The sequence below is a fragment of the Abramis brama genome (assembly GCF_963993115.1).
Source record: "Abramis brama genome assembly, chromosome: 17".
NCBI classification, from domain to species: Eukaryota; Metazoa; Chordata; class Actinopteri; order Cypriniformes; family Leuciscidae; genus Abramis; species Abramis brama.
This window is the reverse complement of record NC_139979.1, coordinates 34,677,348-34,704,684: the sequence shown is the minus strand read 5'-3', so window position 1 is coordinate 34,704,684 and position 27,337 is coordinate 34,677,348. Positions and strand designations below refer to the sequence as shown.

The 27,337-nt window shown below is 38.3% G+C and overlaps 1 protein-coding gene across 2 annotated transcripts in view; it reads right to left on the bottom strand.

Moving 5' to 3' along the window:
* Positions 1-3,654: 3,654 nt before the first annotated feature.
* Positions 3,655-27,337, bottom strand: part of LOC311067215 (NLR family CARD domain-containing protein 3-like) — a 35,786-nt gene continuing 12,103 nt past the window's right edge. Inside the window, exons 5-11 of one of the 2 annotated variants that reach the window (XR_014603193.1) lie at positions 27,185-27,280; positions 25,254-26,981; positions 23,850-23,918; positions 23,233-23,406; positions 14,073-15,085; positions 12,642-12,815; positions 3,655-11,108 (exon numbers count right to left, since the gene is read on the bottom strand). Coding sequence is in view for 1 of the 2 variants with exons in the window: in XM_084088939.1 (XP_083945065.1) it covers positions 11,102-11,108; positions 12,642-12,815; positions 14,912-15,085; positions 23,233-23,406; positions 23,850-23,918; positions 25,254-26,981; positions 27,185-27,280 (2,422 nt within the window). In the remaining variant the exon portion in view is untranslated. The remainder of the gene's footprint in view (positions 11,109-12,641; positions 12,816-14,072; positions 15,086-23,232; positions 23,407-23,849; positions 23,919-25,253; positions 26,982-27,184; positions 27,281-27,337) is intronic. The other variant, XM_084088939.1, reaches the window with a different exon arrangement.

Here is a 27,337-nt window from a genome sequence, read left to right as displayed (position 1 = left end):
ATACAAATGCAATGCAACTATTATTAAAAACATGACGTATAAACTCAAGCTTCCATTGTTTTCTAAAAGTGAGCTTGAACTGTTTTTTTCTTCTTCTCATTAGTGATGTCCGGTTCGTGAACGAATTGTTCTTTTGAACCGGTTCTTTTTAGTGAACTGGTTGAACCAGTACACTAAATCGGACTGAATCGTTCGAAACAGTTCGCGTCTAGCATCAGCACTGATCCACAAGTTACTAAAGTTACTCACTTTCAGACATGCCTGAGTCCTGACAGTCCTTTCGACTCGAAATAAACCAATATCCCGGAGTAGGCCTATATGTTACTCCAGTAAATCCAACAGTTCACTGAACTGAGACATGTTGTGCTGAGAGAAGTGATGAGCACGAGAACTTGATACTGAGCATGAGCGCACTACCGAACGTACAGGCTCAGCGGTTCTCGGATCACCAGTACAGAACTGAGAACTGTTTCTTTCGGACACGTTCGATACGGAGAACCGATGAGCTGATGAGCTGAGCATGCGTGCAATTTTTTCAGAGGGACGAAATGCATGTTTCTTAAGTATTTTGTTGAACATCAATAAGTGTAACAAAATAAAACATGTTAGAAACATGTTTATCACATACTGTCTTTTCACTGTATTATTTTAAAGATTGGAAACACAATGAATGGATTGTAAAACTAAACATTCATTATTATACTAAAACATTATTTTCAGGAACAGATAATTTAATTTCTAAGTAAGTTGATATACATTTTTGATGTAAACTCTTGCCAAGGTTTTAATTGTGCAAAGTAAATGTTTATAATGTGTTAATCAAAACATAACGTATTAAACATACTGGAGACATGCATCGACTTTTTAGTTTTGTCGACTGTAGGCTATAGTAAGGTTTCAGCAGTTCTCAGCTCAGCACACACAGGCCTATGCTACGGTTCTCGAGTCAAGAACTGGTTGTTGCAGGATCTGGATCACCAGTACAGAACCGAGAACTGTTTCTTTCTGACACGTTCGATACGGAGAACCGATGAGCTGGAGAGACTGCGCATGCGTGATAGCACCGTCTCTGAACCGAACTTTCTTTTGGCCAACTGATGCTGTGCTGATACATGAGCACGGGTGAACCAAAGTCTTCAATGAGGGGTGGAATTCAGCGAAATGTAAGTTTATTTAATTACAAATAAAATAAAATTGATGAAGACCAGTTTATTCACTTTAGATCTTTAAGACATCTAAAACATCCACGTTTGCGCATCGCTTTAGACCTACTACAGGGTTCATTTTCAAAACGTAAATGTAAGAAACTTATCCAAGATGATTATGACGATGAGTACTATTATTTAACTGAAGTTATGATTACAAATGCCTTTATTTGAATGTATATTTATCCGCCGGGATGATAGAATTGACGTCATTACGTGATGACGTAAAAGAACTGGTGAACCGGTTTTTTGAACCGGTTCATTGAAACGAACTGTCCGAAAGAACCGGTTCACGGAAAAGAACCGAACTTCCCATCACTGCTTCTCATAATTATGAAAAATGAAAAAATTTCATCAGTCTTTGTCTCCCTCTGCTGGTACAACACAAACACAGAGATATTCAGGCTCTTTCTTTACTCTATAACAAAACTCCGAGCTTTTTGAGTTACTGTGCGTTTATACAAATAAAATGATTAATCTATGAATGAGAAACTGTAATTTGCTGTGAAATATAAGGTGTTTCACTGCCGCCTCATCAGGTCTGTCAGAGGATCGCTTAAAGGGGTCATATAATGCCATTTTTGTACAAGCTAATATGATTCTTTAGGGTCTAAATTAAAAGTTTGTAATATACTTTAATCAAAAATTCTCATTAGTATTGTAAGAAAACACTCATTTTACCTGGTCAAAAACAGCTCTGTTTTCAGCACGCCGTTTAAGTGCATGTGTCTTTAAATGATAATGAGCTTTCCTCACCCCGCCCCTCTGTTCTGTGCGTACTGCGTACACAGTTTTAATAACGAAATAACCATAACGCGTTGTTCATTATAAACATGGGATTATGAATTATATTGAGAACGTCATATATAGAAAACATGCTGTAATGTACCCTGAGTACCCTGAAACAGCCGCATTCATCGTGAAGCGTGCTAACGATTTGCAAAGATTAATATAAATATTAATATAAAGGTTAATAAAACGGTACACTCACTTCTTCTTCTGGAGGTGCAGCAGGAACACGAATAGTTGGTACCGATCCTTTTTTCAGGAGCATCTTCTTAGCAAAACCAGCTTTATATTGACCCTCGTTTGTAAAGCAGTCTGGTGTGTGAAATGATTTGCACACATGAAAGCATTGCTGTTGATTGTGGGGAATATTCCCTTCGAAAACAAACTCAGCCACTGCGTCTTGAAGGGTTACAAATTTTAAATCTATTTCAAATATGCTTCCATACATAACATCACGGTAAAGAATATTGTATTTAGCATTTAAGGTTGAGATAATGATTCTGCTCAGCAAAGTTGCAATTCTTTAAGGGCTCTTGGAGTCCCAGTTTCACTCAGACTGATGGGATTAGCACACGAATGATTCACTGAGAATCTCACCTTTTGTTCTGCAAATGGCTCTTGGAGCCAAAGTCCCAGCTCCAGACGTTGTATCATTAGGCTGATTAGATTAGCACATATGCGTTTGAATGGTTATGCTGATTGGATTGAGACTGGTAACATGCTGGAGTCTACCTGTATACTTAATTTGCATGCTTTGTTCAGAGTCTCCACCTCTATGTAATCCCTCCCCTCATTGAGAAGTATAATTACACTGAATACTGTATTATGGTTAGTCTTGATGATGATGATGAACTACAGACTACAGACTTGGAAGAATAAATCTCTTCTGCTTATAAGATCCATCTCAAGTCTCCTGGTTTTTGCTTCGATGAAGAAATAAAAAGTTCACAACAGTTTTGGTGTCCTGTGACCCGGATGGAGAAACTGAAACTCAACAAAGAATGAACTTTCCAGACGGAACCTTGAAACTTCAAGAAACAAAGAACGAACTTTTCCAGATCTGAAGATTGAAACTTCAAGCTCAAAGATCTCAACAAAGCTGACTGAGTTCCAGACGAATGTTTTCTGTACAACCAACGATTTGGTGAGTTTCACTCCATTCAAAGAACCGCTGCAAACCAGTACAAGTTTGATATCCTCTGCGCCGTTCAGAGAAGTAGTTAACAAACAGCTGTAGAGTTTGGTTAACCCTCTGGGGTCTGAGCTGTTTTCTAGGCCTGGAGGTGTTCTGACATGCTCTGACATTTGTGCTTATTTCTGTTACTTGTGACATTTTCATGGCTAAAGTCTGATTACACTGTATTCAGCACAAACTCTGCTACAATAATATATCAGCAGCATGTATGTAAAAGTTTGTAGTTTTGAGATAATGACATTTATGTATGGTTTGTGAAAATACAAAAAAAATTGTCACTGAAATAAGGCCATGAAACCCCTACTGATTATTTATTCACAAGACTTTTGAAAATTGTATCACGTAGCCTAGAATATTTGCTCCAAAACTATGTGAAAATCATCCTGACTGCTCATTCAGAGAAGACAATATATTGATTTAAAATGTCTAAGACGTGTTTTGTGTGAGAAAGCAATATGCGAAGGGGCGGATCACCTCATTAATATGCAAGCTTTTCACACCTGAGAAAGACAAAGACACTCCCTAATGGCCCTATTTTAGGAGCTATCAGGCCCTATCATTCTGAGCAACCTTGCACAAAGAATGAGGAGATTTAAAAAAGAATGGCTTTTTGATTGTTTGGATTTATTTACAACACAACATAATCCAAATATACACAACAAATGACAAAAAAGCACTTATTGAAAACAATGATCCAAAGACAGAGACATTTCTGCCATTCCTAAAAACATTGTACATACCTTTCATTTCCAAGGTGTTTGATTTTCACTTTACCATGTTCATGTACAGAGACTCATGTCAGTGGCATCTGGTCCCTGAAAGAAAAAAAAAGTGAACATACTGATATCAAGAGAAATAGGGAATATAGTTCTAAAATTTATTGGGAATAAATTTTAGATTTTTCTGGTTAAAATTGCTTTTTAAAATTCACAGAATACACACACACACAAATGTTTCCAACAATATATAATATAATGAACACCAGGTTTGTTGTGCCTTGTAAGCAGTAGGCTATGCACAGTGCTGCATAAAATAATAATAACAACAACCTATAGCAGCATATAAATCTTCCAAAAGATTTCAGTAACAACTACGCTAGAGAAAAATATATTGATTATCATATGTTACTTCAAATGTTTCCATTCGTTATGATGATATGAAATGAGATAATAGTAAAAACATGAAGCCTTTGTTTGGTGCGTTTTGCTTTTCAAGCGCGATCGCGCTCCAAATATGATACATTCAAATGCGATCGCGCTCCAAATATGATACATTCAAACGCGATCGCGCTCCAAATATGATACATTCAAAACCAGAGCTCGCTCCAAAATATGAAACATTATGGTTACCATATTATACATATCTACGTTTGAATAGATATCCACAAACACAGTAACAGTAAACACGGGTCCAAATATTATAATATTCACCATATATCTAGCAACAGTTCAACTGCAATGTGAAGTTTATGCAACAATAACATAATCTAATAAGTAAGAATTTCTTACCTTACATCTTTCTTGTCTTCAAATCGCGTTCTTCTTCTTCTGAGGTAAAGCCAATGTAAGCTCACGGCATGTCTTTCAAACTCGACGAAAAGCAGAGACTTGAAGTTTTTTCGTGCTTTGATTTTGAGGTAGGCTAATGAGCGCGTTCGCGTTCCATGTGGAGATTTGCATGTGAATCTCTTTTGCGCGTGTGGGCGTGGTCAAATTAAAAATAATTAGCAAGCGCGTGAGAAGCTGGACATCTTGTTGGTTTTATACAAATTACTTAAACAGAGAATATTTGTTTTCAGTTTGAATCCGATCATCTAAAAGTACACACTTAAATGATTATAAAGATATATGGCTCATAAATGTGTGACAAGTATTCGCTGAGTTTTGTTTCAGTTTATAGACGTGCTCAAGAAAAAAAAGTTCACCGCGACGGGAAGCAGAAAACACACCCTGTTTATTTTCTTTATTTTACAAAAGCACAATGTTTTGATTCGATTGTAAGTGGACACATACAAAAGTAGAAATATCACAAATTCTTTTTTCATATTTCTTTTTTCTGTATGACCATAAATGACGGAGAAATTTAAGTTTATTGTACTACTATGTGAAGAAAATCCAGCAAAACGCGCCGGCGCGTTTGTCGACCTCAGAGGGTTAACTAAAGATATCCTCTGCCAGGCAGGGAAGATTAGCATTACATGTTAATATTGTTTTATCCTCTTGCTAGAGAAGTGTTATCCTCTGTAAAGTTAGTGAAGATTTTATCCTCTGCTTTATCAGGGACGGTTAGCAGCATGTGCTAATATTTTGTATCCTTTGCTTTAGGCAAAGAAGGATTAGCGTAAATTGCTAATATTTTGTTTATCCTCTGTTCTTGTCGGCAGGGAAGTTACTGTAAGTGTGAAGTGTTGGTAAATTGGAAAGTTTACAAGTGTACCCTCTGTTGAAGAGAGAAGTTTTTGTTTTTGTTTGTGTGGTAACAAAGAAGTCACAAAATGGTTAGAAGGAATGCTAGGCTGATTCCCACGACAGAGAAAGGTGGATTAGCTAGCCCGTTATGGACAGACAATGAGTTTAAGTCTTTGTTATGAGAGCACATGGACTCAGTCGTGACTGAGGAAGTCAGATTGAATTTGACAAAGAAATTTGGCATTGATGCAGACAAAGTATGCTCAATTGAAGATTATAAGAAATTATTGGGTGCATGTATCAGGAAGAAAAATGTGAAAGGTATCATCTTCTGTCACAGAGAATTTAGCTTATCCATTGCACAAGAACAAGCTCAGTGTATTGATAAGTTAAAAGAACAAACAATTGCAGACTCAAGTGTCCTGTCTTAAAAAGGTGGGCTGTAACAAAGCCTCAACCAAATGTGACTCAGAAAACCAACAGTCAGATGAAAGCTATCCTGATTTACAGTCTTTTGATAGAATAGAGGACAATGTCAATGCAATGATGAAAGATGGAAATGCAGTTGAAGTGTGTGGAGCAAGACAAAAGGCTCAGAATAGGAGAAAAGGGGTTAATCCAGTTCCATCTGCAACCCCCATACAAGCAGTCAACACAGCTTTAGGTCCTAAAGATATTGAGAGAATTGCTGAAAGTTTGCCATCAGTGCAAAGAAATTTTTCTGAGTTTAGGAGAGAGTTGTCCAAAAAGATGCGGCTCTACGATATGTCTCTAGCTGAAGTCACCCAGCTAATATCACAGATCTTGACTGAGTCAGAATTCAATGATTTTGAAAGTGCTGTAAACAATTCTGAGTTTCAAAATGCCAGAAAAGATGAATTGAGAGAGGGAGTTCTGAGAGTGTTAACGGACATTGTTGGACCGAACGTGGACTGGTCAAAGATCACTAGTTTGGTACAGAAGAAGGGTGAAAATGTATGTGAGTACACAGAAAGATTTTGCCAGACCACTGCAGCTTACAGCGGAATTGCTGACACTTCAGAGAAGGTTCTAGATGATAATGGTCCCCTAGTTCGCGCATGGTTTCAGGGTCTTCTGTCAGAACATAAAAATGCATTGCCTTACTTAGAATTAACATGGTCCAGTAGAACCCTGCAAAACAACTTGGACAGGTTAGCTACTTGGGAAAGAGACTCTGATGTCAAGGCAAGAGTAAAAATTGCAGCAGCATCCTTTAAGGGCAACACAGAGAATGAACAGAAACGCAAACGTCCTAAGAGAGAGGGCAGCTGTAATTACTGTGGTAAACATGGCCATTGGATGAATGAGTGTAGGAAAAACAAAGAATTTGAAAGAAGTTAACAAGGTTACTCAGCTTCTGCTCAGCCTGCTTGCTACTCTGAAGCAGCCCCTCCCCTCCTCATTAAACTCGTGGGGCAACCTGATAATGTGTTAACCATTTAGGCTGTGAGTGCTTAATTTCCCCAGAAACAACAACAAAGATGAAACTTATTTTTGTTTAATAGAACAAAAGGAAAGTGACTGTCTCAGCCTTTCTTTGGGAGATATTAAGTAAGACTCACAGCCTTAAATTTTATACCACAGAATATTCCAGTCAGACCCCCATGCTCTATTATGATGTCTACTAGGGATCGACCGATATGGATTTTTTAGTGCCGATGCCGGTACCGATTTTTTTTCATCAGCCTTAGCCGATGACCGATACGGGCTGCCGATTTTCTTGAGCCGATATTTGGAGCCGATACTGCTTTTGCTCCCTCAATTTACATCATAAAAATGACACAGTGATCATGATGATAACAAATGTTGCAAGTCTCAAATCATTTATTGAACTTAAAAATATATATATTTAACAAATAGTAAAAACAGGTGAGGTAGAACAAGTAAAAAAAAAAAAAAGAGTTCAGTGCTGAAAATACTGAAAATAATTATTTAAGCATAATTAAAAATGAGCAAAAGGTACATTTGTTACTGTATTTATTAATCTTTGTTAATCTTAGTTAATAAAAATACAGCTGTTCATTCAGCTGTTCATTTGTTCATGTTATTCACAGTGCATTAGGCTAACTAATGTTAACAAATACAACTTTTGATTTCAATAAGGCTACTATAAATGGTTAAATTAACATTATCAAAGATTAACAAATGCTGTAGAAGTGCAGTTTATTAATAGTTAATGTTAACTAATGAAGTTAACTAGAGTTTAATAAACTGAACTTTATTATAAAGTGTTACTGATTTGTTATACACCAATTCAGACGTCTGGTGAGTTCAGTGTTGGATAGATCAGTTGTTATAATGTATTGCCATACATTAAATAGAATCGGTTCAAAGGAGTCATTAGTGCGTGAATCAGAGGTGTCATTAGCGGACGTGTACGTGTTTGTGTGATTATCCTGGCAGTTTAGGACATCGCACAAGATTTGTGTCAACACAGAAAACATTTCATCACTGGATAGGTTTTTGGGTTTATTGAAAGTGTGGTTTGTGTCAGCTGAATGTGCGGAACGTACGCTTTTCAGAGAAGATAAGGAATTTTTTTTTTTTTAGCACAAATCACATCCAGGGGTAATTCAGGAAAAAAAAATCCCAATCCTCCACATGAAACTTCGCTCTTCCAAACTTTTACCATCATGTCAATTCTCAATTGATTTTGATTAATATGCGCGAGGGAGGGAGAGCAAGACAGTTTGAAGACGGTGAGAGTGTGCGCGCGCGCTCTCTCTCTCTGCTCGTTCTTTCAGCAACATGCGACCTGTCACAGCGCAGTTTTCAGTCATCAACATCACTCAGCGATCAAATAAGGCTTTGGCGGGATAAAAATTCTGCTTGAGAATTTGACCGCAAAAAACGCAATATGTGGCGGTGTTGATTCTGTGGCGCACTTCCACCGTATGTGTGGGAAACACTGGAGAGACACACACACCACACGCGTCCAAACCTCTGCCAGGTGGTCGCTGAATAAAACTCCCACAAACACCACGGAACAACGTCGGCATTACTTAATCCTATGACCAGTGTTCGTAACAGCTACCGTATGCATACGAATAGCCTACAACTTAGCTATTTGCAGCTCCCTAAATACAATGACAAGCAGTTTTATAGAAGCATTCGCGTTTTCCATTTGGACCCACACACTTGCTTAGCTATAGTTGCTAGTACATATAGAGCTACCCGTTTCCACTTTCAAAGTGTATGGCAATATTTCAGCTAAGTCAAACAGTTAGAAGATGCTTTGGAAGTTTAAAACTTATCGTTGTCTTGAAGAGCAGATTCCAGCACTCTGTTAGTGGGGGAGGGGCAGTGCAGCGTCTTCAGTGCAGTGCAGCTGCCTGTGGACGCCTGTCTGTAAATAATGCCGGGAAAAAACTATCGGCGAGCGCAGCAGCCGTGTATCGGCCGATGCCGATACACGTAAAAAACGCAAATATCGGCCCAATATATCGGCCGGCCGATATATCGGTCGATCACTAATGTCTACTATGACTGATGTTTCACTGGAGAATGGAAATGTGCCAATTTTTCTCACACTGTACAGTGTGCACACAACAGGGACAGAATAGGACACACAGACCAGTGCGGAGCCCAGGGAAGAACCGAAGTGCAACAGGCCTCGGGGGCAAAACCTTGTGGTGAAGATTTCCTCATCCCCCCTCTTATCCCCACCTCACTGGTCCATAGGTGTCGAATCAATTAAGAAATAGGGAAAGAATGAAACAACAACAGCAGACTCTGAAAACGATACAACCCTAGTGTTTGAACAAATACTGCTCTGTCGTCTTTTGTTTTCTTTCTTACTCTGTGCAGATAAACACTTGATGGCTGTTCCAAAAATCCATATGCAACGACGTCTCACCTGCATATGAAGCCACAACCTCAAGAAGACAACTAGACCCATTGCTGAACGAACTATCCCAAAATAAAAAAAAATAAAATACACAACGCAGAGACCTACGGGAACTTCAGTCATCCATCAGAGAACTTGAACAAAATCCAACAAGACATTCTTGATCTTTCAACAGAATTTCACCAGGTGACTGAAGATAATTCTTCATGGTTCGGAAACCTGTTAGTATGGAGTGTGTCAACCAACAAATGACTCCTGCCTCTCACAAGGAAATAACAGTTCCAACCAGAAAAGACTATTACCCGTAAGGACTTCACAGACCCTAATTGCATGTTATGTTTCTGTGTCAGCATGCAATTACAGATGAACAACACAGAACATGCTATGTGCCTGTAACTTACACAAGTTACAATAATTAACATGCTATGTGCCTGTAACTATCACACGTTACAAGAACGAACTTGCTATGTGCCTGTAACTTTTTCAAGTTACAAGAATGAACTTTTAAGTGTCTAAATTTGTATTTTTGTGAGAGTTTTTAAGAACTCTCAAACGGGGGACTGAAGGGTTACAAATTTTAAATCTATTTCAAATATGCTTCCATACATAACATCACGGTAAAGAATATTGTATTTAGCGTTTAAGGTTGAGATAATGATTCTGCTCAGCAAAGTTGCAATTCTTTAAGGGTTCTTGGAGTCCCAGTTTCACTCAGACTGATGGGATTAGCACACGAATGATTCACTGAGAATCTCACCTTTTGTTCTGCAAATGGCTCTTGGAGCCAAAGTCCGAGCTCCAGACGTTGTATCGTTAGGCTGATTAGATTAGCACATATGCGTATGAATGGTTATGCTGATTGGATTGAGACTGGTAACACGCTGGAGTCTACCTGTATACTTAATTTGCATGCTTTGTTCAGAGTCTCCACCTCTATGTAATCCCTCCCCTCGTTGAGAAGTATAATTACACTGAATACTGTATTATGGTTAGTCTTGATGATGAACTACAGACTACAGACTTGGAAGAATAAATCTCTTCTGCTTATAAGATCCATCTCAAGTCTCCTGGTTTTTGCTTCGATGAAGGAATAAAAAGTTCACAACTGTCTTCAGCGGTTCGGATTTAGGAACATCAAAATGACTGCTGTGTTCCTTATTACACCCAAGAACAGAACACCACAATCGCTTAGACGCCATTCTGCTCATAGACAGTGCTCCAGCAGCGCATCAACAATGACCGCACCGGTCCGCGTGGACTATGATTGACAGCTCGCTCACGAGCGAGGACGGGTCTGTGTTGAAACGCTGCTGTCAATCAACAATCGTGGGAGGGGCATCTGACCGTGTGACGTCACAAAATCGAACGGCTTGATTTGAGATGGGGGGGAAAACATATGAGATAAAAAAAAAACACTGGGTGGATTTTTATCATTTTATGATGGTTGTGTACAGGCACTGCCAACACACATTTCAGTACAATCAACTTGTAAAAGTGCATGTACCATTATATGACCCCTTTAATTTGTAACAGTGAAGTCAATGTATCTTCAGTCTCTGTTGATTCTGTTGACTGTGAGTCTCTGTAGTGGATCCTTATTCACCATCAGATGATCATCAGAAGATCAGACTGTCATCTAATACCTAAAATAAAACACACAAACAGTCACATATGCAGTATGAGATATTACATCTGTCACATCTTTTCATAAGAAAACTAACTAGATAATCTATATTAATTCATTCTCAAACATGATCATATAGCTTCTATCTGATGCTCAAAGTCACTTTACAAAATCAAAAGCACATGAAAGGTCATTTTCACACAACGGACAGCTGATACAGAACCAGCAGAAATGATCATTACACTCACTACACATTTAATATCAGTTAATAACAACCCAAATCTCAGATTATCACACACATAAGGCGTCTTTACACAGAAACCAAATCTGAAGCGGCATAAAATCACAAAATGTGCATTTACACAGAATGTTTATTGCTTCTCTGACGCGGAGAACAATTAATTATTAAAATTGCGGGAAATAATACTTTGAGCATTACTATTTTAAAACTACAGTTTTAACAAAGTGTTATAAAATGAATTTAAAAGTAATTAAATAGTAAACAAAGAAATAAAACTCGAGATAAATAAAAATACAGAATTTTAGAGTGATATAAGATTTTCTATTTCTTAATAAAATTGTTCCAGATGGAACAAATGCTACAAATATATTATGAATTATTACACCGGGTCGATCACTGCAGGATTAAAAAAAAATAAAAAATAAAAAAGCCAGAAAGAACAATTCTGCTGTCGTCAGTGTTTCAGGCAGGACGTGTGTGGGTGAAATATCGTCCTCAAGAAGATGATTTCTGGAATATAATATAACACAGTGACGCTGAATAAGCATTTAGCGTATCTGAGAGAAATGTAGCGGCGCGTTGATCTGCCAGTCTCTTCAACGGAAGATTACAAACGGCGAAAGCCATTTGATTACACACATCGACGACTCTTATTTTGGTGATTTGCTTCACGATGTGAGTACAGGACACTTTTACTTTATTGTCCCTTGTTGGCTGACATTTTTTAATTTGGCTAAAACAATATAGAGCTAGGCCGATATGTTTAGTCTTCCGATTCTTGATTCTCGCGACGCGCGTTTGGTTGTCATGACAATGACGTAGTTTAGAGCAGCACAAGATCGCGTTCATTTACACTGAACCAAAACAATATCAGAGTCATCTTTGATACTAGGGGCTGAGGTGGGTCAGACCCGTCATATTTTAAGTCTGCTTTTATGCGGCATTGTGTCTTTACACAGAACTTTGAGCAGACACAGAGCCGCTTTAGAGCAGCCTTAACTCGGCTGTGTAAAGATGCCTATAGAGACAGTTAAAGGGGAAAAGCTGAAAATAACATTAATATTATTTTCACAAACAGTCACATCAGTATGAGCAGAATTAAACTCATATTAAACACAGTTTAAAGCTCAGAGACCTACAGAAACTAAAGCTGAATTTAAGACTCATTATCTGATGATCTCAGACAAAATATTCACACACACACACACGTGGTGTTACTGAAACTGGTACAATTTACTTCTAGTGAGTAAATCAGCCATTTGATTTTTAAATGAAAATATGATGATGAAAATAGTTCAAAATTATTCTTACCGTAGTGTCTTCAGTTTATAATGTGGATCATCCCTCAGATCCTTCAACAGCTTCACTCCTGAATCTCCTAGTTTATTATCAGACAGATTCAGTGTTCTCAGGTGTGAGGGATTTGATCTCAGAGCTGAAGCCAGAGCAGCACAACCTTCATCTGTGACACCACACTTACTCAAACTGTAGAGAACAATGACACACATTAAGCCTATATCCAGAGATAAATTATATCCATAATGAATATAATGCTGTCAAAATGAAATATATACAAATACTCATTAGTTCACATTGTGAAAATACATCAGTTAGGATTAGGGGATTGATTATAGAGTTTGTACAGTATAAAATCATTATTTCTATGGAAAGTCCCCATAAAACATGGAAACCCAACGTGTGTGTGTTTGTGTGTGTGCTTATTGTATTTGTAAACATTTTAAGGAATGTGTGGTGTGTGTGTGTGTGTGTGTGTGTGAGTGTGCTTAATGTATTTGTAAACATTTTAAGGAACATTGTGTGTGTGTGTGTGTGTGCTTAATGTATTTGTAAGCATTTTAAGGAACATTCTGCATGTGTGTGAGAGTGTGCTTAATGTATTTGTAAACATTTTAAGGAATGTGTGTGTGTGTGTGTGTGTGTGTGAGTGTGCTTAATGTATTTGTAAACATTTTAAGGAACGTGTGTGTGTGAGTGTGCTTAATGGGACCCTTCACCCATTTACATTAAGCTTTGTATTGTTAGAAACTCAGTCTTATTTTTGAATGGTCGTGCATTATTCCCTTATTTTTGAATGGTCGTGCATTATTCCCTCATTTTCTCCTGAGACGGGAGAATAAGATTTTCAGTGTTGCAGTTCCTGCTTATAATGATGTAAAAATCGTCATTTTGCATCATTCTAAGCAGGAATTCCCATATCTTTGTATAGGGGTTGAGACATTAAACACTCGTTCCTCATCTTTCCCAGGGGGAGGGACCCACTCACGCTACAGACCTATCACAGATCAGTGGGTGGGACTTCACTTTCTGAAACTAAAAGCAATATCCTCCATCTTGTTTGGAAGCTAAGCTAACAGGCACTGTGGAGCCAGATGTGAAGGTATGACAATAGCGGAAGCTCCTCAATATGATATGGAAGAAGAGGATTTCGAAAGTCTGATGCTCGAATCAGATGTTGGTGTTTTTTTACGAGCCGCAATATAGCGGAGAGCAGCGGAGGCTGATGGAGGAACAGGAGGCAGAAGACCTGTGGCGGATGAGGATACAACCCCTTCAGGCTGATTCAAGACCCCTCTGCTTCGCGTCGGGGTCCAGATCAGCCTGTCGGGGTTGTATTCGCTATAACAACCGCCTCGCTCTACATTATCCCTTACATATATATGATAAGACTTTTCTCATAAAAATGTCATAAAAAACGGTGGAGTAGATCACAAATCTACGTACCTTCAGGACACTGACAATAAAGATGGATAGTGACAGAGAAGATAGAAATTCTCGTAGCTCTCCTCAGAAAAACGCTTGTTACACACACACACAGTTTGGTTGTGTTGGTAGTTTCTGGCCAACCTAATGCCCGCAGCGAGTCTCAGCCTGACAGCATCACGGGGGAAGCCTGCAACACACTCAACTCTTGCTTTTAACTTTTAACGCCTCTCTAAACTACTGCCTGATTTTACAGTTTGAAGCGTCTGTCATAGAAAAACACCATGTGCTGTCATGAATAAGAGAAATGTCTTCTCATAGGATAAGAACACGCAGTCTCATTAATAATACAGACACTGACGTGTCATCGATGTATTATAGTGTTTCTCCATGTCATAATCTGTGACATTGACATGGTGTAGACTTTAAACCTGGAGAAAAATCTCTACAGTATCCAGTTTCCCCCTAAAATGAATGGACTGTGTTAATCCTGACTGTGCTGAGATTGAGGGTGTTTAAAGTAAAGGGTGTTAAATGTATATCATGATGTCAAAGTGTGTTTTTCAGTGTGACTATCAGTCCTGCAAAATCACCTTAATGAGGAGCAGCTCATGTGTTCAATCATTTACAGATCAAACACGAGCTCACAGCAGCAAGAGAAATAGAGCAAAAGCTTTAAAATATTAATTCTCTTACTTCATATGAACAGACGTAAAATAATTTAATGAATTTGATCATGTTGTTTTAAAAGCTTTGCTTGTAATTAATGAAATATTTATTTTCCTGCATTTTATTCCATTTTGATTATACTTTATGAATTCACAGTGACAGTTTCATGTGAGAGTAATGTATGATCTTACCACAGTATCTCCAGTTTACAGTGAGGATTCGCCAGTACAGCAGAGAACAACTTCACTCCTGAGTCTCCTAGTTTATTCTCAGACAGATCCAGTGTTCGCAGGTGTGAGGGGTTTGATCTCAGAGCTGAAGCCAGAGCAGCACAACCTTCATCTGTCACGCCACACTCACTCAACCTGTAGAGAACAATGACACACATTAAGCCTATATCCAGAGATTAACATGACACTTAAAAAATAAATAACATAATGCTGTCAATATGAAATATATACAAATACTCATTAGTTCACATTGTGAAAATACATCAGTTATGATTAGGGGATTCAATATACAGTTTGACAGTATAAAAATCATTTCTATGAAAAAATAAAATAAATAAATATATATATATATTAGGGCTGTCAAAGTTAGCGCGTTAATAACGCGTTAACGCAAAATCATATTAACGGCACTATTTTTTTTAACGCTCGATCAACGCAGCGCGTATTTTCTGTTTGACCCGTGGCCCAAAACCTAGTTGGAGAAATGGAGATACACAGTGTTGCCAACTTAGCGACATTGCAGACCCATTTAGCGATTTTTTCCCTTCAACAAAGCGCCCAAACCTTATTTAGTTTCTGAGAATCTACCGGTACCGCTGGTACTGCTCTCCCAGCACGCGTGCGCGCGCGCCTCTCTCTCTCTCGCTCTCTCTCTGCGTCTCGCGCTGGAGAGAGGAGCAGCGCTTTAATTCAGTTAAACACAGATATGATGTTGCTTCTCTAATTTTACATGCAAGTATAGCCGAAATCGCAAAACAGATATTGTGTTTATCTTATGTGTATTTGATTTCATCAGACGACGGCTCGATTATCAGGATTTTTGTGCAGATTAACATCTTGGAAGGGAGAGCTGGTTATGTCTTAATGGGTCGCGTTTCAGTCACCATTTCATATTCATTCCGTTGTTTGACAACAGAAACAGTAAAATATACCAATGAAAACAGTTTTATTGAGAATTTAGCTTCATCAAAATGGGCACAGAGAGAGACAAACTATAATGTAGCCTAATAATAAATAATAAATGTACATTTAGCATTTTCAGAAGAGCTGCCCTGTCATGCAAAAATCTAAACATGTTTGTGTTAATTGCTCAGTGCAAAGAAAGAGAAGTAATGGGAACCTGGTATTTCTTTGTTCTTTCTACATGTGTCTAATAGACATGAACAAGTTCTTTGAAAAACATCTATGACCTTTGAAACATGTCTCGTCTTCATGCTCTATGTTGACTATGGTTTCAATAATAAACATACATTTTCATAAAGCATCCATATTTATCCATGCCCACGTTGATTAGAGTATTACAAACTTGAAAAGTATTAATTTAAGGTACATTTAGAACAAATAAAAAAATGTGCGATTAATCACGAGTTAACTCATGACAATCATGCGATTAATCGATAAAAAATTTTAATCGATTGACAGCCCTAATATATATATATATATATATATATATATATATATATATATATATATACACACACTCACCTAAAGGATTATTAGGAACACCATACTAATACTGTGTTTGACCCCCTTTCGCCTTCAGAACTGCCTTAATTCTACGTGGCATTGATTCAACAAGGTGCTGAAAGCATTCTTTAGAAATGTTGGCCCATATTGATAGGATAGCATCTTGCAGTTGATGGAGATTTGTGGGATGCACATCCAGGGCACGAAGCTCCCGTTCCACCACATCCCAAAGATGCTCTATTGGGTTGAGATCTGGTGACTGTGGGGGCCATTTTAGTACAGTGAACTCATTGTCATGTTCAAGAAACCAATTTGAAATGATTCGAGCTTTGTGACATGGTGCATTATCCTGCTGGAAGTAGCCATCAGAGGATGGGTACATGGTGGTCATAAAGGCATGGACATGGTCAGAAACAATGCTCAGGTAGGCCGTGGCATTTAAACAATGCCCAACTGGCACTAAGGGGCCTAAAGTGTGCCAAGAAAACATCCCCCACACCATTACACCACCACCACCAGCCTGCACAGTGGTAACAAGGCATGATGGATCCATGTTCTCATTCTGTTTACGCCAAATTCTGACTCTACCATCTGAATGTCTCAACAGAAATCGAGACTCAGCAGACCAGGCAACATTTTTCCAGTCTTCAACTGTCCAATTTTGGTGAGCTCGTGCAAATTGTAGCCTCTTTTTCCTATTTGTAGTGGAGATGAGTGGTACCCGGTGGGGTCTTCTGCTGTTGTAGCCCATCCGCCTCAAGGTTGTGCGTGTTGTGGCTTCACAAATGCTTTGCTGCATACCTTGGTTGTAACGAGTGATTATTTCAGTCAAAGTTGCTCTTCTATCAGCTTGAATCAGTCGGCCCATTCTCCTCTGACCTCTAGCATCAACAAGGCATTTTCGCCCACAGGACTGCCGCATACTGGATGTTTTTCCCTTTTCACACCATTCTTTGTAAACCCTAGAAATGGTTGTGCGTGAAAATCCCAGTAACTGAGCAGATTGTGAAATACTCAGACCGGCCCGTCTGGCACCAACAACCATGCCACGCTCCAAATTGCTTAAATCACCTTTCTTTCCCATTCTGACATTCAGTTTGGAGTTCAGGAGATTGTCTTGACCAGGACCACACCCCTAAATGCATTGAAGCAACTGCCATGTGATTGGTTGATTAGATAATTGCATTAATGAGAAATTGAACAGGTGTTCCTAATAATCCTTTAGGTGAGTGTATATATATAGCTGCAAGCTAGTATACCATAGTTTAGGGTAACTAAAGGCACCAGGGTGCTTTTGACAGAAGTGGGGGGGTTAGTTTTACCTACACTTACAAAAATCTCTAGTTATATTGGACTCATCGAGCCGGACAACTTTCTAATTTACAGTCATTAGCCCCGACCAAAAGGAAGTCAGATATTTTGGTTTAAATGTGAATTTATTTGCAAAATCAAAATCATTTTTACCCACTCCTCTTAAGTGGTTTATTTTATTCACACCAAACTTTTTAAACATGATGAAAATACATTAAAGATGCTAAATTGTGAACGGATAATAAATATGTCAAACGGTTTTGCTATGGCGAGGGATTAAAGTAATGTCAAAAAAGGAAACACTAAAAGCCTCATGTCTTCTAAAAATGTAATTATACACCATTTATTTCTATATAAAAGTATACAAATATCAGAACTAAACCCATTTTATTCTTTTTTTTTTTCAATTAAAGAATTAAGTTTAAGTTTAAAAACAGACAGAATGGTTGTTTAGTCCAAAAAATAAATAAATCAAGTCATACATAGTGCTATACTGCCCTCTTGTGTTCAAAATCGGGTAGGCCTATTGTATTTATATATAAATATATTAGGGATGTGACTGTGGGAATATTTCCCCACCGGTTAATCAACGTGTGACACTGCTGGGGGCTTTTAAATCGCTAACTTTAAAGCGATAGTAAAATACGGACGTCCAGACATTGATAATGGTGCGGAGTAGAGCGAGCGTTTTCAATTCCTATGGAAGTAGGAATGAACTAAAAAAAACGTTCACTCTGTCCTGTTCGTTCCTCGCCGTGGGCACGCACAGTTATGAATGCCTGTGCAGCCATGAGCATTTCAGTTTAATTTAAAAATTAGTGCCATTTTGGGGGGCGGATTGCTTGAATTTATTTTACAAAAGCACAATGTTGTGTTTTATTGCGAATGTACACAAATATAAGTAAATACTTTGCAGTTTGAATTATGTCCTGTATGAACAAAATGACAGAGTATGTTTTTATGTGTCCACTGTTCAATCGCGCCCGCGCCACACAAACACACACACATTCCAGCATTGTAATCTTGACATCGCAGCCTGTTCATTATAGCCTTAATAAAATATAATAATGAAATAGTCAACCTAACATATAAAAATTACACTGCTCTGTTTAAATAGTCAGTAGTACAATTCGTAACATTAACGATAAGCACCGTTCCACTGTGATGTTTCCAAGTACATTTTTGCGCGTGTGAAGAGGATGATTTTTTCTGTCGATATTGGAACGTGAGTGAAGTACAAAGCCTATGATAAAGAATAGTTTAGCATCCAAATACATTGCAAATGTTGAAACATTTTGATTCTAATGAGAGAGTTACGTGAGCCCAACACTGCTTACTTTTGTTTTCATTTTTATTTTATTTCGTTTTGGCTTGTTTGTAGTTATTTTTTTATTCTTGTTACGTTCTGAATATCATTAAATTTAAAGAATTTGTTGTGGAATATTTTGAGTGTATCATAAAATCAGAATAATTATTTTGTTTTAGTGATTCCCTAGTTATCTTTTTATTTTATTTTTTTCATTGTTCTAATTAGGTCAAGCAAGTAAAATTCTCTGTGTCTTGTCCCTTAAAATTTATATATATATATACACATATATATATATAGCTGTGAGCAGCGATGACGGGCCCAAGCCGGTGGCACCGCCACCTCGGTGCCTTTAGGGTAACTAAAGGCACCGGGGTGGCGGTGCCACCGGCTTGGGCCCGTCATCGCTGCTCTCAGCTATATTTGATCCTTTATTTGCTTTCCAAAAGCCATATTTGAGCACACACACACATACTTGTAGATTCCTTTAAATGTTAAGGGGAAGATTAAAAAAGATAAACTGGATCTGTGAATTCTGGTCTGTGCGATAAATAAATGTACCACTGTAGCATGTGTGCGATACAGTTTTGTAAACTCTGTTACTTGTGTTTGTTTTCAGACATGATAACAATTGTTTCATACTTGTGCTTATGCGATATTACGATTTTTGATCGTGGATGATTTAGGGGCTGTTTACACCTGGCCACTTCATGCGTTTTCTGTGAAAAGACCAGGTGTAAATGCCCTCCGAAACACATTCGAGACGGATTTGAATCCGATCGCTCAAATCACTTCAGGAGGAGGTCTGGGCCACATTTCAGACGAAACTGGACAAGTGTAAATGCATCTGGTTGTTGAAACCACATATGGGAATTTTACTTCTCCCAAAAATGCTAACAAAAATAAACGTGTGAGAGCATGTTATAGGCTATATGTCATGTTATAGCCAGATATGACGACGCTACTGCAACAGGCATCACCGCAGACGAGCAGCTGAGCATCTATTCATCAAGCCAACGTTCAAACTATCGCAAATCAAAGTGAAAGTAAGTCGCAGATGCTTAATACACAATCATCATCATTAAAAGTAAAGAAATGAAATGATCTTACCAGGGCTGTTGCCGCTCTCTCTTATTGCGGTCTTTGATTTAGAAATTTTAGCTGATGATCAATAAAATGCAGCTCATATCTGTTGCTTTCGGTGACGTGCACTCCATTAAATCTGCATATAGCGCAGGAATTGAAGATCGGATTTAAATCCATTTGGCAAAAACACATTAATGTGACCAGGTGTAAATGGAATCGTTTCAATAAATCAGATAGCAATCCGATCTGAGACAACGCATGAAGAGGCCAGGTGTAAACAGCCCACGATCTGCTTTTGAAGAAATATGGTAGTATCGCGCTACAGCGCACATTCTATCAGCTGAAGTTCTGGCGCCTCAGTCCCAATACTGTAAAACTCGACGTACATTCACATCACATGTTAACGCAGCGGTAGAGTTACACTCACAGGACTCTGCACTTATTCACAATCACAAAAGTTCATTATTTGCTCGTGCTTTAAAGCTTTGCCGGGTAAACATTTAATTGGCGTTCTGTTCTGACATGATGCACTGAGCGTGTACGCCCGAAGCGCGCAGGCACTGTCAAACAGCACCAAACTGGACTTTATCTTTTGCATCTGACTTTTGTTGGGTCAGACCCATCTGCTAGCGATGGAGGGGCAAGACTGAGAGAGCTACATGGAGATACATAGAAAAATATGCACCAAACAAGACACTTTGAAATTTTGCAGTTTTCATGAATACAAAAGTTGGGTGACCCTCCCCCCCAGACTAAACAAATTTGGATGACCCTCCCCTCAACATAGAATAAGACCATCCCCTATTTTCCTCCGGTGGTCCATTCCATAAATACCGAACGGTCCCTAAATGGTTGTCATTCACAAGGCTACTTTTACTTTTATACTTTAAGTAAATTTCCAAAATGTGCCTGTACTTAGTTACTTTTACTTGAGTAAAGAAGTTAAAACAGTACTTCTACTTTTACAAGAGTATTTTTTTACACAAGTGTCTGTACTTCTACTTGAGTACGGGAAGTGAGTGCTTTTGCCATCTCTGCAAAGTGTGAGTGTGAGTATCAGCACTGCAGAATCACCTTAATGAGGAGCAGCTCATGTGTTCAATCATTTACAGATCAAACACATGAACTCACAGCAGCAGGAGAAATACAGCAAACGCTTTAAAAATATTAATTCTCTCACTTCATATGAACAGACGTAAAAATAATTTGATGAATTTGATCATGTTGTTTTAATAGCTTTGCTTGTAATGAATGAAATAATAGTTATTTCCCTGCATTTTATTCCATTTTGATTATACTTTATGATGAAGGGGGTGGATTGGAATCCACTGCTGCTTCAATGTATTTGAAATAAGTGATTATAATCAAGGTATTAATCAATATTTTTCCTTCTAAATATCAAATGATTTGAATGACTTCTCTGGAGATTTTACTTTGTTATAGAAGTTCAGCTTCAAGACTCACACAGGAGTTCATAGGCCGCCCCGCTTACAGTTACAAAGATCACAGCAGTTATACCATTTCTAAGGTCTAAGCTACGTCATTGCTTACAGGTTCCTTAACCTGTAACCAAGATGACTAACACACACACCGACACACAACTTTTCCAAGGTTGGATATGGCCAGGCTCTATCTATAAACAGGAGGCTTGTCTCAAAACATCAAGATAATGCGTTCTTTCTCTCAAGGATAGGAAACTTTAGTCTAAATGGAAAGCAAGGCTTTAACTGAGAAATGGTCTCATAATTTATAGACTTCAATGACCCCTATATGTTTTAACACGTTGAAGACCTTTCTCAAACACAAAGAGAAAGGTCTTCAACGTGTTAAAACATATAGGGGTCATTGAAGTCTATAAATTATGAGACCATTTCTCAGTTACAGCCTTGCTTTCCATTTAGACTAAAGTTTCCTATCCTTGAGAGAAAGAACGCATTATCTTGATGTTTTGAGACAAGCCTCCTGTTTATAGATAGAGCCTGGCCATATCCAGTGTCGGTGTGTGTGTTAGTCATCTTGGTTACAGGTTAAGGAACCTGTAAGCAATGACGTAGCTTAGACCTTAGAAATGGTATAACTGCTGTGATCTTTGTAACTGTAAGCGGGGCGGCCTACGAACTCCTGTGTGAGTCTTGAAGCTGAACTTCTATAACAAAGTAAAATCTCCAGAGAAGTCATTCAAATCACTTCCTGTGTGTGTTAGTCATCTTGGTTACAGGTTAAGGAACCTGTAAGCAATGACGTAGCTTAGACCTTAGAAATGGTATAACTGCTGTGATCTTTGTAACTATAAGCGGGGTGGCCTACGAACTCCTGTGTGAGTCTTGAAGCTGAACTTCTGCTGCTGAAACTGCAAACTATCTTCAGTAAAACTTTTCTTCAATATATTATAACTCTGACTCCGGGTCTTCTTTCAAACATCTGGTCCTTGGGTCCTAAACTGTTAACCTAACAATGAATTCACAGTAGCCGCGTTTCCATTACACTTCAAATTGCGCAAATTGAAATTGCGAATTGAAAATACGCCCAATGGAAACGCGTCAATTTCGCAAAAACTTCCATTTATCGGAAAAAAGTATTTACGCTCGCATGAGGTGGTTTTTCAGACAATTCAAAGAAATAAATATTTTGCAAAACTGCAATGGAAACAGTTTTTGCGCATTTTCAGGTCACCTGACGTAGACGACGCAGTATGTCTGGACAGAATACGAGACAGAGTTCTTTATTAAATTCATATAAGGCAAAAGAATTACAGGAATAATGGATTCTAAACCTCAAATAAATGCCACAATCAAGACCTCGAAGCAGAAATGAGGGAGAAACACCCAGAAACACCTCATATGTGCCGCTCACAAATATAATAAGGGTCGTTCCTTACCATTAATGCTTGGAAAACACACATACATCTCCTTCGATTAATAATAATGGCTAGTGCAGTGGCTGGGATATAAATAAACCTACCAACGTCCATCGCCACAATTTTTATCTATTTCGCAATAGCTTTTTGTCGACATTTAGAAAAAAAAATAAATAAATCGCAAAAGTTTTGTGCAAATCTGTAATAGAAACGCGCCTAGTGACAGTTTCATGTGAGAGTAACGTATGATCTTACCACAGTTTCTCCAGTTTACAGTGAGGATTCTCCAGTACAAGAGAGAACAGCTTCACTCCTGAGTCTCCTAGTTTATTCACAGACAGACTCAGTTCTCTCAGGTGTGAGGGGTTTGATCTCAGAGCTGAAGCCAGAGCAGCACAACCTTCATCTGTCACACCACAATCAACCAACCTGTAGAGAACAATGACACACTCTTCACTCTCTCAGATCAAAACAGAAATCTTTGCTTTTTTAAATTGTGTTTATAATTTGCACAATATCTCTTTTTTAAACAATGAAGTCAATATATCAGTAAATTTAACTGTTATTCTAAGAGATTATTTCTCTATGTGAGGGAGAAAGATTATATGAAACTGATCAAATGGAATACATTGAATATATTACATACATTAAATATAAATGTTTATATACATAAATTACAAATGCATATATTTTAATATACATTTCTCACACAAATATAAGTAGAGTTGAGTAGATTACAAATCAGGTCAGATAGGTGGATGGTTTAAAAGCTGAAGTGTGACTCATATTTTTGTTAAACCATTCATTTATAATGTTTAAGTAAGAACTGCTATTATGTTTTAACAGTGATGTTTGTTCTCAGTGTTACTTGCCCAGCTGATCTAGTTGCTGTAAAAACAGGCATCAGCTTCTGGAGAACTTCATCTGCAGTGTTTTGTACACTAATTGAAAATAAAAAATAAAAAAGTTAATTATTCATGCTAAAAATAATAATAATAATATTAATAATAATTAATATCATAAGTAAATAATACATTATGATTATACCTTAATCATAAAAAAGTATTTTTGTACCTGCATCAGCAAATTATTCATAGAAATTAAGCACACGAGTTTGTTGGCTTGTTACTTGTTTATTTACTTACTTGTTTATTTAATAATTTACTTCGTTTTATTGTCTCAGGAAATGATGCGCACAAAATGTGAATCATTGTCCTTCATTTTGCAAGCAACTGGTGATAAAGAAAAATGATGATGAGACATTAATCTAGTTTATTTTCTTAATACTTCTCTTGTGGCCCCTAGTGAAAAAATGCATATTTTCATGAATAAAGAAGTGTTCTGTGTTCAACAAGTTGTCTTTGAAATGAGAAGTAAGCTAATCTAATATTTTATCCTTACAGCGCGTCAGTTATTCAGCGATGCACTAAGAAATTATTGCGGGGCAAATAAACTGTAATATTAATGATAAAAGTAGCCTAATAACAATAACAACAGTAATGTAATATGCGCTGCGTGCCCGTCCGCTACGCCACTGTGAAGAGCTAAACGCCACCAGGAACGGCATCAAGGCCATTAACTGTTTTATCAAGTTTACTTTGGCGTCCGCGTGACGTGATTCTCATCATCAGGAGGATCCGCTTGCAGCCCAATTTTAGTGATGGCGCAAAAATACTATTAAAACTTTATTTAGTAGAAATACTTCCTATTAAATATCTTTATATTAACTGGCTTTTTTATTAATGCAATACAGTGAATGACAGCCGTCTGTGTCTCCCAGTGTCTTACATTATTGTCAGTTTAGTGTTCAGTGATTAATTTACACAGAAACAAAAGATAACATGTATGCCTTCATCTCCGAATACATTATCTGTGTCTTACATTTCATAATGAACTCAGATAAACTCAGTGCAGACTCGTTTTCCATCAGTTCTTTTACATGAATTAGAATGTGTGCAAAGAATTGTGGGAGATTGAAGAACACAAAGGATATACTTGATGCATCCTTCAAAATGAGCTGAATTAAAGACACAAAATGAAGTCTGTCTTCAAAACATCCTTCAAACTGAGACGGCCTTCAGACGCGCTTGATGACGTGGCAGTCGAGATATGCAGTCTTACTAGGACACAGCCACGGTTTGAGAAATACCCGCAAATTATGTACAATATCCCAGAAATCAATCTGTGCCCCGTGATTTAAACACTTCTGATCTCTTAGTTTCTCTTTGTTCATAATGTTTTAGACTGTAACGATTGCCCTCAGTGTTAATACTTACTGATCATTTCTGTCTCCAATAAATCTCTTCAGGTCAAACTTCTGCAGTGTCTCCTCTGAGGACAACAACACAAACACTAAAGCTGACCACTGAGACGAGGAGAGTTTCACAGCACGTAATCCTCCAGAACTCATATGAGGTTCAGCTTCGTTCACTAGAGAAAGATCACCCAGTTCATTCAGACAGTGAAACAGATTGATGTATTTATCTGGAGAGGGATTCTCACTGATCTTTTCTTTAATATAGTCAACTGTTCTCTCATTGTTGTGAGAGCTGTTTGCTGTCTGAGTCTTTAGTTCTTGTAAGAGACTCTGATTAGACTCCACTGACAGACCCAGAAGGAAACGAAGGAAAAGGTCCAGATGTCCATTTTTACTGTGTAAAGCCTCATCCACAGCGCTCTGATGGAGGTCAGATAGAGAAACTTTGTCTCCATTAGTTGGTTTGGTAATCTGGTCAAACACATTGATGTTATTGTTGATAAGGGAGAGATGCACATATAGAGCTGCTAGATGTTCCTGAATGCTCAGATGAACAAAGCTGAAGACTTTCCCCTGACACAAGCCCAACTCCTCTCTGAAGATCTGAGTGCACAATCCTGAGTAAACTGATGCTTCTGTCTCATCAATGCCACACTCGCTCAGGTCTTCCTCATAGAAGATCAGGTTGCCTTTCACAAGCTGCCGATAAGCCAGTTTCCCCAGTTTGACAATCATGTCTTCATCTGTCACTTTCTTCTCATAGTCCTTCTCATGTTTGATGTTGGTCTGAATGAGCAGGAAGTGTGTGTACATCTGAGTGAGAGTCTTGGGAAACTTTCCTTTCCGTGATTTCCTCAACATCTTCTCTAGAACAGTGGCTGAGATCCAGCAGAACACTGGGATGTGGCACATTATAAAGAGGCTCCTTGAGGACTTCAGGTGTGAGATGATCCTGTGGGCCAGACTCTGATCACTGATTCTCTTCCTGAAGTATTCCTGCTTCTGTGTGTCACTGAAGCCTCGTACCTCTGTCACTCGATGGACACACTCAGAGGGGACGAGATCCGCTGCTGCTGGTCTGGAAGTGATCCAGATGAGAGCAGAGGGAAGCAGATTCCCCACAATGAGGTTCATCAGCAGCTCGTCCACTGAGGCTGATTCAGTCACATCACACAACCTCACATCGCTCTGAAAATCCAGAGACAGACGACACTCATCCAGACCATCGAAGATGAACAACACTTTATACTCATCACTGGATATTTCCATTTCTTTTGTTTCAGGGAAAAAGACATGAAGAAGATCTGAAAGACTGAGTGTTTTGTCCTTCATCAAGTTGAGCTCTCTGAAAGCGAGTGGAAATATGAGCTGGACGTCCTGATTCTCTTTCCCTTCAGCCCAGTCCAGGATGAGCTTCTGCACAGAGACTGTTTTCCCAATGCCAGCTACTCCCTTTGTCAGCACAGTTCTGATGGGTTTGTCTTGTCCAGGTAAAGGTCTAAAGATGTCACTGCATTTGATCGGTGTGTCCTCTGTTTCTGCTCTCCTGGACTGTGTCTCAATCTGTCTCACCTCATGCTCATTATTGATCTCTCCACTTCCACTCTCTGTGATGTAGAGCTCTGTGTAGATCTCATTCAGGAGTGTTGGGATTCCCTGCTTTGATATTCCCTCACACAAACACTCAAACTTCTGTCTCAGATTTGATCTCAATGTGTAGAGGACTTCAGCAGGTTTAGAGTCATTGCTGTAAGATTAAAATACCACATTATTACACAAGTCAGAGGAGTAAATAGCCATACATTACAAAACTATTTTTGGGACACAGAACATCATTAGGTTTCTGAAATGTGTAAATCATTAATCATTAAGTGTGTTTGAGTGTGATGTGAGATGTGAATTGCAGCACCTAAAATTAAACAACAACAACAAAAAAGTCCTGCATTTTACCTGAAACCAGGATACATGCTTTCATTAAAGTCTTGTGGTTGAATCACAGGCTTGTACACAGTTTTGTTTTGAACTGGTCTGGATAGAAGGTTTGACCTTAAATCAGAATGAAGAGGGTAAAGAATCAGACACACTGATATTGATGTAATTGTG